Source organism: Genypterus blacodes, unplaced genomic scaffold (assembly GCF_046128005.1).
Source record: "Genypterus blacodes isolate CSIRO-AG114 ecotype Tasmania unplaced genomic scaffold, CSIRO-AGI_Gbla_v1 ptg000156l_1, whole genome shotgun sequence".
NCBI classification, from domain to species: Eukaryota; Metazoa; Chordata; class Actinopteri; order Ophidiiformes; family Ophidiidae; genus Genypterus; species Genypterus blacodes.
In genome coordinates, this window is record NW_027466957.1 from 6,426,521 (window position 1) to 6,440,004 (window position 13,484).

General features: G+C 43.3%; 1 protein-coding gene across 1 annotated transcript; it reads left to right on the top strand.

Moving 5' to 3' along the window:
• Nucleotides 1–793: 793 nt before the first annotated feature.
• On the top strand, nucleotides 794–13,417 carry pacsin1a (protein kinase C and casein kinase substrate in neurons 1a). Its single transcript, XM_076166096.1, has 10 exons — nucleotides 794–1,025; nucleotides 4,239–4,368; nucleotides 5,867–6,023; nucleotides 6,146–6,381; nucleotides 7,215–7,370; nucleotides 7,756–7,931; nucleotides 9,664–9,784; nucleotides 9,879–9,985; nucleotides 10,088–10,284; nucleotides 10,823–13,417. Exons 2-10 carry the CDS (start codon nucleotides 4,309–4,311, stop codon nucleotides 10,930–10,932), a joined length of 1,320 nt encoding a protein of 439 aa, XP_076022211.1. The 5' UTR covers nucleotides 794–1,025; nucleotides 4,239–4,308; the 3' UTR covers nucleotides 10,933–13,417.
• Nucleotides 13,418–13,484: the final 67 nt, after the last annotated feature.

Here is a 13,484-nt window from a genome sequence, read left to right on the forward strand (position 1 = left end):
CCTCCTCTCTCTCCTTCTCCTTGTCCTTCATCTTCATCTCCCCCCCACCCCACCTTCCCGGTGCCTCACTCAGTTCCGTCACGCTCGTCTCGCTCATTTCTCCTTGAAAGACCTCCCTGCGTCTCTCCCCTCGTTTCCTCTTTGCCAGACAGCCAGTTGAAGTCAGTTGATGCTGTGCTTATTAAACAGAAGCCACAGACCAGCAGAATGTGTCATGAACCCAAACTTCAGCTTTGGGATGCAAACTCGATGAAGAAGTGCAGTCTTTGTCGTTCTATCCCGGTGATAGATGAGCCTGAGTGTATTACAGCACAACATATCCTCGTCTAATCAGTGAGGGGCAGCGTGCTGGAGTAAAGTTAGTTCATCTCTCTGAAATCTTCTTACAGTAACAGGCTTAACGGGTTTGTTGTGGCTCTCATTCAGTGCCTCGGGCCTGTCAGCGCTGGTTGGAACAATATTTCACTTGGATCAGGAGTTCTTTTAACTCGCTGACATATCTTTTATATTCATCAGGTGCCTTGATGTAGTTACAGTACAGTTAAAGTTACTTACTTACTTACTTACTTTTCACCACCACTCAAATGTAGAAACACACTCAAACGGTACAATCACATATGTGGTGTATCATTTATTCTTACTTGTAAATACATAGTGACATAATCGTAATTTCATCTGAATGCCACGCCCCTCTTTGCATGTTATTGCCTATCTATGTTGCTCCTCCTCTCCACTGCTTTGCTCTTCTTCACTTGTGGGCTCCCTCCCCCCTTTCTAAGCTATTCAAGTGGCTCATAGCAGGATTATCCCTCTGCCACTGAGAAATGCTGTTGCGGTCAGACTCGGTTTCCTCCTTGGGTTCAGTTCTTGGCCGGAAAGTTCAAAGCCGCTGAAGTAAACTAATTTTCCACAATCAGCTGCTCTTGGTTAGGATTACAGAATAACACAAGGAGGCGGTGGTTTGAAGGAATTGTTGTTTTTTGGAGTTTTTTTTTTTTTTTCCTGCAAAAATGAAGCCAGCCAAGGTAAGTGAATGTGCAGGAGTCTTGATGCAGGTTACACATTTAGATATGTGCAAAAGTTTAATTTCTTGTAGTCTGAAATATTGGGTTGTACTCTTCTGTAGTCCAGATAGTAAGACAAAGAACCACTTCATGTTTCTACCAGTGAATGAGATACGTTTGTAATTACATCAGGGCCATTCTTCCATGCACCGGCCATTATTTCAATAAATGGCTTTGGTTTCATGATACTAAACCCTGTCTACTTGTTGTGCCTTTAACCCCCTGTCAGAAACAACACCGTGTCTCCATTGTGATCTCCTCCACTGGGGGAATAGGAGATGTGTTCACACTCATGGGTGTGGATTGACCTCAATAACTCTAGTATAAGTATTAGTCCCTCTCCAGAATACTTACCGTCCCTACCCCCACTCCCACTTCTATCCGTCTCGGGGGACACGTGTCACTCTCCCACAATGGACCAAAACAATGACTTTCTGTGTTGTGCTCTGGCTCTCTGTGGCGCTTTGCACAGGCGGCGATGTGCCCAAGCCCATGGCATTCATGTCCATGTTGTCAATCTTGCCAATCTTGAACCATTGCCTTAATATGTTTTGATCAATAATTAAAAAATCTGATTTATTTAATTGGAAAAAGCTGCTGAAAGTACGAGTTCACACACATTGATATCCACACTACAGTCTATCCGGATTGTAACTGACCTGAGCGTGTGTGAGCTGCTTTGGGAGAATTATCAGATTATAATCCAAATGCTTTATTGATATTATTGGATACTATGAAGCGCTGAGTTAAGTATTTGGGTGAAAATAAGATGAAGAGCCACTTTGGTACTCTATTTGAGAGATTGTGGCGTTGTGTCACAGCTTAAGTGCCTTTGGTGTCGCTGGGTCAGGGATGTTGAAGCTAATTGGATGGCTAGACTGACGCACAGGCTGCTGGACCAATGGGGTTTGTTGGTTGCTGAGCTTCAAGCCCTCTTGCATCAGGTAGTCAGACAGTTATCTTCACTAAACAATCAAATACATTTTCATCTATACAGTGCATAAAGTCATTTTTCTGTTCAGACTGATGTTATTTGGGAGCATTGTTGTCACTGATATACGTATATTAGCAGGAAACTAGCAATTGTTGCATGATTTCAGGTTTAACGAACTCATGCAGAATATTTATTACACAGCTCTGTGCAACAAAAAACTGATTTGAACAAATAGATCCAATTACTTTCCTGCATCTTGCTGTTACTTAAAGTCAGACTGAAATATAGAAACGCTGTGATACACAGGAGAAGTTTGCACATTGCCACTTCAGGTCATACACATATTTATAGATAAGATTTTACCAAAACACCATTTCCAACCCACAAAGGAATGTCTGCCCCAGTTATAATGAAGAATTTGTCACAAAGTTTAGTTTTGAGAATGTGCAGGATAACAGTTGGAAGACTTAGTGAGGTTGTCCTCCTGTCTTTGTCAAAGGACAGACAGGAGATGTCAATGTGTTGAAGGTTGCTGAAGGATCTGGAATCTGTATATTAGATACTAAATAGATACTATGAGATACCCTGTAATAGAAAGCCACAGCATCGTCTTCCTCTGAGTCTTAGGAGCTCTCTTGCTGCTGATCCCATTGCAAATAAAAAGCTGAATCCTTCAATATTTTGTCACGCTCCAGTACGAGTGCAGCCTTGCCGCAGCCAGTTTCTGAAAACTGTGACGGCGCCCCACAGACCGGCATGATGGTGGGCATCAGTAAGAAAAGCCTCTGCTAGAATGATACTCTTACTGCCTCACAGAGCTGGTTCGTTGCAGCAGACCGTTAAGCCCATCGCACAAATACTTTCCCTGCGTAGGCTCACCCTGCAGGTGAAGGAGCCACATGTGTCTCCCGAGTGTTCATTATGCTGTGGGTAAAGAGAGATGTCAGGTCAGGTCAGGTTTGAGTTTCATGCAAAAAGTCATTTGGCAGAGTTGCAGGATGTTGCAGAGGACAGAAGGAGGTTGATATTTGAAGGAAATAGATGGGTGATACTCTGTTATTGGGAGAGTGTCTGCCTGTTTAACTGTTTAACACACAGTTTGCATCTTGTGCACACCAAGAGTCACTCAATTATGTGACACTTGGTCTTGCTTCCACCTCAGCAGAGATGTGTCTCCCTCTTGAGTAAGCCGGGCAACTGATAATTGCTTAGTTCTCCTGCCAAGCCAATTAGGGGCTGGTAATGTAGGACCAAAGTTGAACTAAATTTGGTAATGTATAAGTATGACATCATCTTTGTAACTCTGTTAGTCTGGAGGACATCACTGCTAGTTTGATAACATCACCGTCTATTTTAGTAAATAGAAGTGTATGTCTGTCCGACACTGTTGGAAGCAACATGGGAAGCAACACAGATTTTGATTGTTCATTTGACTTTATAACTTTGTTTGAAAAGGAAAGTTGTTGTGCACCTCTCAACGGATATAGATGTGTCACCCAAAAAGTGACACATCTATGGTGGCGAGATGTGCCACTACAACCAATGTAGCATCAAGCAGCCTGTTCTGTTTTTACTGTGGTAAGATATCGAGCAGCACGCAAATAAATAGATATGAATCAGCTAAATGTTGGAGGAAATCCAGCAGCGACTGGTTTGTTCAGTGCTGTGCTGTAATCCCACCATTAACACGCTTAGACCCTCAGTGTGGATCTTGTACCATTCCATTTTGCTGTTGCAATTACACTGATTATATGTTTGCACAGGAGATGCGTTCCTGGGCTGCATATGGAGTGTGTGTGTGTGTGTGTGTGTTTGTGTGTGTGTGTGTGTGTGTGTGTGTGTGTGTGTGTGTGTGTGTGTGTGTGTGTGAGAGGGTCAGAGCTCCACGATGTGCAGTGATGCTGCACTCTTTTCTAGGACACGGCGCTGTGACGTGGCCCTTCACGTTCCTGGGGGCACCACGCGATATATGCAAGGCGGAAGAGACTATTTTTAACTCATTGTTAGAATCGTCTCAACTAGAAGGTCCACACATCAGAAAGGTTCCTTGCAGTTGCCAAGGAAATGCTGTTCCATACTATGCATACAGTATATACTGTATATACATATACTGTACATGCGAGAGAGAGAGGATGTACATGTTATGTTACTAGCTGTTTTGTATATGCAGCTTTCCATATTTGGATGTTGTATTACTATCTCACATTTCTTTCCTCTTTCTTGTTTTCTGTCTCTTTCAGTGCATGAGGAACCCAGCTCTGCTGCAGAGGACAGGTTTAGTCATTAGAGTGCTTTGCCCCATCCAGGAAAATGTCTGTCTCCTACGATGAAAGCGCAGGTGCCGACGACACCATGGACAGCTTCTGGGAGGTACGAACACACACACACACACACACACACACACACACACACACACACACACACACACACACACACAGCACTCTCTCAGAACTTGTACTGATGCCGTGTGAGTCTCACATCCAGTGAGTTTGGTGACGGTAAAGGAAGCACAGAGTTGCACAGACAACAGATCGGCCCGTTTACTCTCAGGGAGCTGAGCTTTGAATCTGGAGCTCTTTAAAGGTGACCTGATTAGATGTCATTCCAGCTGCACCTCATTAGGCAGGAGAGAACTTAATGAAGTATTGTGTGAATGGGAATTTGCATAGTGTGTATTTGCCAGTGACAGTGTGTGTACAGCACACTGGTTTAACATATCGGAGCAAATGTCAGTCTGTCATTATTCTGTCACACTTTATTTTATGTTAGTAACTTAAAGAATACCTAAGATACTACATGAATACGTTGAAGATGTACTCAGACGATCTGTCTTTAACGTGTCAAGTGCCAAACTTGGTCTGTGTGTAAACCCTCTGAACAGTTTAGTTTTTCTGTGCGTTTAAGCCGCCACATTAGCGTTAATGAATTCCCCCCGGCACAGAGGTTTCTTTGTGTGTTTTGTGTCAATGCTCTTGGCAGCAGAGACACAGACAACGGCGCTCAGTGTGATCGGCCATTCTGAGACGGCCTTTCACCACCCGCACCTGCAGACAGCTTCGGTTAAAATGCGACATTTGATACGACCGGGGCTGAGAGGCGTAACTGTTACAACACGATGACATAATTGTTACATTATTTGCTGAAATCCACAAAGGCAGGAGCTCAGGTGTGTTTTCATATGTTAGTCCAGCCCACCTGTGTGTTTTTGGTGGTTTGACTTGGCCCGAGCTGTTACTCCATACTGCCACGCACCTGTCTCACAGCGTCCCTCCCTGTGGCACTCTCATCTCAAACAGTAACACACTCACACACACACACACACGCACCAATCACAGTGCAGCTCTGCACACGGGGAGCGCGCCACACAGCAGGCGATGTGCACGAGCTGCATTTAGACTGCAGAGACGAGCTGTGAACGGTTTCCCCTCATTTCCCTGTCCCTGAGACTCGATCTGCATTACAACACTCAAGAGGATTAAAGCCTTCACACACACACACATGCACACACACGCACACACACACATGCTGGAAGACAAGCCCGTGTTATTGCGTAACTACACATGCACAGGCACGAGCCACCCCACCACCCCCCTGCCTTCATCATGCACCATGAGCTCACACCCCCCTGCAGGCACTGATGAGGCGGAGTCTCGCAGCCTGCTACAGTTCATTTAAGGTGGTCTGGCTTAAGGTGGCAAGAAGAAATGAAAAGGTTTTGAACACATAATGAAAATATGACCTTTTCCCGTCTTTATGCGATGCAACATATAAATGTATAGATTTTCCAACCGTTGTATTCTATTTTACACATTTTTTTGATGTGAGCAGTTGAAGGAACTAAGTGGATGTTTCTGTTCTGTGACCACAGGTAGGGAACTACAAGCGCGCTGTCAAGAGAGTCGATGACGGCCATCGACTCTGCAATGACCTGATGAGCTGCCTGCAGGAGCGTGCCAAGATAGAGAAATCCTACGGTGATCAGCTAACCGCTTGGGGCAAGAGATGGAGACAGCTCATTGAGAAAGGTCAGCGTTCGGAGGAAGGGGGGGGAGGTTGATTAAATAAATGACCCAATATATGAGAGTGATGATGGAGGAAGTTCGCCTAGGGGTTTTGCATGAAATATCTTATTTTGAATCGACCCCAGGTCCACAGTACGGCTCGGTGGAGAGAGCCTGGCTGGGCGTGATGACCGAGGCAGAGAAGGTGAGCGAGCTGCACCAAGACGTGAAGAACAACCTGATGAACGAGGACGTGGAGAAAGTGAAGAACTGGCAGAAGGAGGCGTATCACAAGCAAATGATCGGGGGCTTCAAAGAGGCCAAGGAGGCAGATGAAGGATTCAAGAAGGCTCAGAAACCATGGTCCAAAAAGCTCAAGGAGGTGAGAGGAGAGCAAGATGAAGCAACTGACTCATACATAGTTCTCCACTTTCATATAAACTGAGAAGTGTTTGATAAATAAATGTGGAAAATCAAACCACAGGAATGGAAGCAGGAGAAAAATCTAAATCACTCTTATTGATGCTTACAGAGCTGTTAAATGTTTTGTCAAAGCAAGAAAGGAAGCCTTTATTTTCAGTGAATGCTTGACAAATACATTAAATGTTGATTTTTGTCAAAACAAATCAAATCAAACGCTTGAATTTTATGATTTTTTAGCTCAAACTCAGAAAATGTTGCCGCTACTTGCACATTATTGGAGTATCCATGGTGATTTCTCTTAAATGTGCCTAATTTCTGATTCACAGCCCACATTCAAATATTAAAGCACAAATTCTCTGAGACCAACGAGTCAGGGCCAAATTTAGATTCTCTGCTTTTACCGCTTAGAGAGACAGTTTGTGTTTCTGACTTTACTGGCCAAAAATATTGTGATGGCACATTGTGGAGAGGCTGTTTGGGCCACTGACTTGGACTGACAACAGCTCAGCTTTGAGGCGTCCCAGCACATAGAGGCCTCGCTGGGATTTCCAGAATATATCGTGAACCAATGCCCGAGTCAATGTCTGAGTCTAGACTGCTCTGTAACACAAACCGCAGTAACAGAATTAAAATGTCTTAACCGACTTTAGTCTTTCACACTGAGAGCTGCCGGCTTATACGACATTAACGCAGTTCCGTTGATCATTTTCCTCTTTTGAGTTGAGTTTGACACAATTACGTGGGAAACAGATTGTGTCTCTGTGATGCTGAGAGCGCTTGTGTTTGATGCAGATGGAGTCGGCGAAGAAAACGTACCACATGGCCTGTAAGGAGGAGAAACTGGCCGCGGTGAGAGAGGCCAACGGCAAGACCGAAGCGTCTGTCACGGCAGACCAGCAGAAGAAACTTCACGAGAAAGTGGACAAATGCAAACATGATATGCTGAAGGTGAGCAAGAGAGGATGAAGAGCTTTACATTGTCAATACGGGGGAGTGTTTCTGTCACCAGAGAGGGTTTCTTTTAGGGCCAAATAAAAGGAAGAATAAAATCAATGCTAAACGTAAGTAGACATTTGGCAAGAGGTGACCTTGACTCAGAGATTATCTTCACACATCACACAAATGATCAAGCAGAATCTATGGTAGAAGAATTCAGCGAAAAATGGACAAAAGTATAATCTTATCCATCTCTTTGGTGGTGACAAGGCCGCGTCAGTTTATTCAAGGCTGGTAGCGTCCATCTTATTTATGAGAATGATGATAAAAATAATAGTGGATATGGTAACAGCATGCCGGAGCGTTTTAGTTGTCAGTGTTTTGTGTTTGTCGCCAGGCCAAGGAGAAATACGAGAAGTCTCTGGAGGAGCTGAATAAATGCACCCCACAGTACATGGAGTGCATGGAGCAGGTGTTTGACCAGTGCCAGCAGCATGAGGTCAAGAGGCTGACCTTCCTCAAGGAGGCGCTGCTGGACATCAAACGCCACCTCAACCTCACTGAGAACCCAAGGTCAGTCAGGCGGAAGGATCCCCTTTTATTTTTCCATGGTTTTATTATCAAAATCGCAAACGCCATCATTTCTATGCAGATCCTTGATTGTTGTGTAGGTTCGATGACAACGTTCATTCTATGACGGATTCATTCCATAGAGATTAAACTGCCAATGTGTGCAGAATGATTTTACTCTTAATTATTGCGTGACTTTGTTGTGAAATAATAAGATTGCAAATTGAATTTTGCATAAAATTCATTGGCTACGCTCAGTTCACTTGACTTCGAAATGATTAATCTCTCATTAGTATTCAGTCTCATAACTGTAATTAAACCATGCTCAGTCAGAAACGTTTCTGGCAAATTGAATTCTTTTCACACTGAGTGATTGTAATACATATATATTTCATAACTGTTCATAATAATGAAGCCAGGAGCCTCTGCAAAGCTGTAAAACCAAACCTGCTGTCATTTGACTGCACAGAACAGCATCCTGAGCGGTTTCATTACACCGATGTGACTGATTTCAATTATCAAATGGTTTTTACTCTCCGTAGATTCTGTCTAATTATGTGCTGTATCTCTTCTTGTCAAGCTTCCGTCTGGCATTTGAACATGACAGAGCGTAAACATTTCACACTACGTCCTACGCTGCACTGCTTTCTAATGCAGAGTGTTCACTGGCACTGGCTCAGTTTGCAGTGCTTCTTCCCTGTTTTTGTCTGTGGATCAATACTGAAAATATTGATACATTTTGATAGCGATTTTTCATTTTTAGCTCAACGTATTGACTCATCAAAACCATGCAACCTTCCACTTTCGTGTTTTCCTCTTCATTTACTCCTAAGTGACCATTATTATGACCACTAACTGTCTAATAACCGACCAGCTCTCCTCTGGTCACAATCCTCAGCCCTCATAGTTCACAGTGTGTGTCGAATAACGATCAGATTAATCAGCTTAATGTGTTACAGTTACAGCAAACAGTTACAGTGTTTTTACCGTATTCATTATTATCACTTAGTGACAGCGACACTTGTAAATGAAACCATTTCACTGCTCCCTTGAGTTGAGGGGGAAATCACAAATCTTTTCTGTATCATGTGTCCTTTCCAAACCCTATGATGACTGAGTAGGATGGAATTGATTTAAACGTACAAATTGAATCGAATTTAAATGTAGTTCCTTCAGGATCACTGAAACATGATCATCGGCTGAGGGATTTAACAGAGAATCACAGACATGCGATACCCAGGATTCCACTGGGTGTTATGTCGCCACCTCATGGAGCAATGCATCATTACAGCCTTTTATAATCTAAATATGAGGCATTAGAAAGCTTCTCTGTCATCAAACACGTGCTGTAGCTCAGTGAAGCATCAATTAAGTCAATATTCCACTTAAAGACAATCACTTAGCTGATGAGTTCTAGTTGTGCGTACTGATTTTAGGGATGCTTTGCCTTATTTTTACGTTATAAAACTAAGAATGAATGTGTTTTTCAAATGCATGATACACTGCACCAATGTGACCTCACACAAAGCTACAAATAGGCCAAACAGATGAAAGTTTCAGCCTTTGGGTCGTTTATCTTCCGTCCGTCTCACCATGACTCAGAGTCTAAACCATTTCAATCGGATCTAAACCAAGAATCTCCAGTTCAGTGCCATGGAGGTCCTGCAGGCAGATTGGCAGCATCCCCACCTCCCTGCTGTCATGGTCACAGTTTGTCCCATTTTCCTGTCCACAGCTATGCCACAATATACAGAGAACTGGAGCGCACTATTCTGGCTGCAAACACACAAGAGGACCTGAAATGGTTCAGCAACAACCACGGCCCTGGGATGCATATGAACTGGCCAACATTTGAGGTACGACATGGAGCCTTCACGCACAGAACTTGAACTTGATTCACTTCATTTACAATCTACAATCGTTTGGTTTCTTCTTCTCTCTGCACACCAGGAATACAACCCAGACCAGGCAAGTGCTCCGCCCAAGAAAAAGAAACCAGATGGAGCCCCACCCACTCCCAGCACCGACCACGTGGCTCCACCCGGTGACCGAAGCAGGTTAATGAAAGGAATCAATCCAAAAATAAGTAAAAAAAAAAAAAAGCTTTCAGGCCACAAAGCAGCAAATCTAACACAGCTCTTTGTCTCACTCCCCTGCAGTGTGAGCAGCTATGAGAAGAATCAGGCTTATTCGACTGAGTGGTCTGATGATGAGCAGCCTGCTACGCTCTCCGGGAACGAAAATGGTGGCAACGGGAACTCATTTGAGGAGGATTCCAGCCCTGGTAAAGGGGTCCGTGTGCGTGCCCTCTATGACTACGAAGGTCAGGAGCAGGATGAACTGACCTTCAAAGCAGGTAAACAGCAATACTTGAAAGCAGATCTTGCAGTAAATATGATTTGAGGATAAGATAGAGCTGATAAACTGGAGAGGGCATGACACAGGTGGGCAGAAATGACCCGACTCCTGATTTCCATTCTAGAGAGCCCTTCCTCAGTGCTTAGTCAATAATAGCCATGGAAAACAAATTACAGGCACTTGCCACCAATTAACACCGGCTCATTGAGAAATGGTCGGAAGAAGCACTTAGGACCCCCACGCAGTGACTTCACTAATACTTTAAAGAGAAGCTTTACACCCGGAAATGACGACGCAAGCAGCCGCAGCTGTGCATCTTCGTCTGATTCATCCTCTGCCCATCCGAAACCACTTTAACCTGGATTAACATCAGTGGAAATAGCAACAAGGCCTCTGCGTGACCCTCAGAGACCGAAAGGCAAATTGTATGAGTGTTTAGCACAGATGTAAACATAGAAGTACAACATTTAGGTTGAACATTTTCTGTGTCTTCAGGCTGGGAATTGATTCAGGGGTGTGTGTTGTCTCCTTTGCAGGTGACGAACTGACCAAGACTGAGGACGAAGACGAACAGGGCTGGTGTAGAGGTCGCTTGGACAACGGTAGAGAGGGACTGTACCCGGCTAATTACGTTGAGCCTATCTAGTGACGTCACGGGGGGACAAGGACACGCCATTGGAGGCAGCTTGAACTGTCCCATCCAATCGCACCGCACATAGCCAGAGACTTAAGAGCAACATATCCCTCGCCCAACAGATGCGCCAAGCAGTCTTGCCTAAATAAAAACTTAGTAACCTAAAAGACAATATATGAGTATAATATATTTTATCCAGCGTTTGGGGTTGGGGTGGACTAACACATTCAAAACAGAAGCAGCAGTTATTCCAGTATATACACACTAAACTATAACATCGAGACAGTGCAGGAAAACATTTTGCTTATCAGTGTAGCTGTGTTTAATATATGGTGCAGCCTATTTAAACTTGTGAAAATGGGACGATAATATAATCAGTGGAACCCATTCGACAAAGACAAAGAGCTTCTCCAACCTGCATTGTGTATATACAGTTCGGTGTGATGCCATTTTTGTGTAGCATTTTCAATGCTGTGTGTGCTCAGTCTTACATTGAGAATGCTATGTAGTGTTTAAAGTACCACAGACAGTATCTGATACTTTTCCTTTTCCTTTTCCCTGTTTTTCTTTGTGATTTGGTCCCGCCTCTTTTCCGGTGTGTGCAGTACTCTGTGTTTTAATTGTTCCCGAGCTTGCATAGCAGCATGCGCTATGCAACAAACTTGCATTCCCAGAAACCTGCAGCCGCATTTCGGCTACGACGAGATGCAACATTTTCAACGACAGATGCAGAGCTCTCTGTTTGCATCACGTGCTTCTGCCGTCACAGGAGGAAACTCCTTGATGAACTGCTTTTATTTGTCAATGTAGTTTTGAATTTTTTTTTAAAACTTGCAAATTTCTTTTTGTCTTTATCATCTTCATGCTATTCATGGAAACATGAATGCAAGATCTTGAGCAGAAGTTTTCAGTTTTGGTTCAGTAATTTCAGGTCTCATTTTATTCCACCACTGCTAACAGGAAACATTGTTTACATTGTTTGCATTGTTTGCATTGTTTGCATTCCCTCAGATGGACATTGGATCTTTTCAGGTTACATCACAGTATCACAGGAGAGTTTTGAACAGAGCCTAAGCCAGGCACTTTTTCCATAGCGAGGGGTCAATGGAGGCGTGTTGTCTGCAGGCCGAAGCCTCTCCAACAGGACATGAATGTACTAGTGTGTGGGCTTGGAAGAGGCTCTGTAGTCTCAACGTTGTCCTCCTCTGTCGTTTGAAGCCCTGCCTAGCAAAAAGCACTAGTTTCGTGGCCCGTTTCCCTGCTGAGCCAAAGAATGACCCAAAACCATCAACTTCTTGTTTTTCCTCTCCATGCAATAACTTCCCCTAGCACATTGTAAAAGAGCTTCAACAAAGATCAACTTGTAGCTGCCTCCAGGTCCACGCAAACTTCATCCGTCCACCAAACAATGTCCTAAACTCTACTTCAGAAGACTCTTGTACAGGATTAATTTACAATGCATTGTTCAGTTGCACTTAAATCTCTGATAAAAAAAGAAAAAGGCTTAGATGAGAGAGATGCTTTGTGTAACTTAGCTGTCCCGAGGTCGTTAAACTCCATTGGACCTACAGCAGCCAGATGTGTTTAGCTCAGTGTCTGCAGAACAACACAGCTCGACAGGTTTGAGTGTCACACATGAGGAGAAACACATCACCAGCTCACAAGTTGTGTCTTAGAGTATGTAAGCTGTCCAGCATAGCAAAAAGAACTCCTGTCATCACACTGTCCCGCATCACGCACACACACACACAGACATATACACACGTCACACACAAACTACACAACAATACACTTACGAACATGCAAGTTCAAACACACACTCTACATCACCAGGTTAATTATTTTCTTTGTTTTATGTGGGGGTGGGAGGGGAATGTCATCATCATCATCCAGTGTGTATGAGTTGTGTAAATGTAAATGAAAAAATATGACAAAAAAAAATGCAAGTGATTGACTATTAAGACAAAATGTAGTGTTATACATGTAAATGTGTTTCATTAAAATAACAGCAATGGAAAACATATAAAGTGATAGGAACTATATCGTATGAATTTCATCGCAATTGAATCGTCTATGTACCATAATAAGCGTGACGTTATCCCACGCTGTCAGATTTGTATATGATGATGTAATTTAAAGATTATATTCTATTGTAACTGTACAACTGTGTTGAGTTGAAAATGAAAACCTAACCACGTTGAGGCAGTAAAAGGTGTATATGTAAATGCTTTTTTTATGTTGATTATCTCTTCCTTATGCACACAGGGGACAGCAGCTCATGTTGTGGAGACCCTCTATTAGCAGTCTAGAAGATGTATGTTCATAGTTAGTGACGTACTTTTATCTCCTAACTGGTGTAGTGCCTGTTCATCTTGATGTAACAAGAACTTCATTTAAATATGCATAAAGATGATTATGATCACAGATTATGACGATAGTGATGAAAAACCTGAATCCAGTTTGTTGTGATGGTGTCAATATTGCGGTATTGCTTTGAAGGGGAAAGAAGTTTATTGAAAAAATAGCGTCTGCGTGTTTTTTGCATGGACTTTGCATGTTGCTGT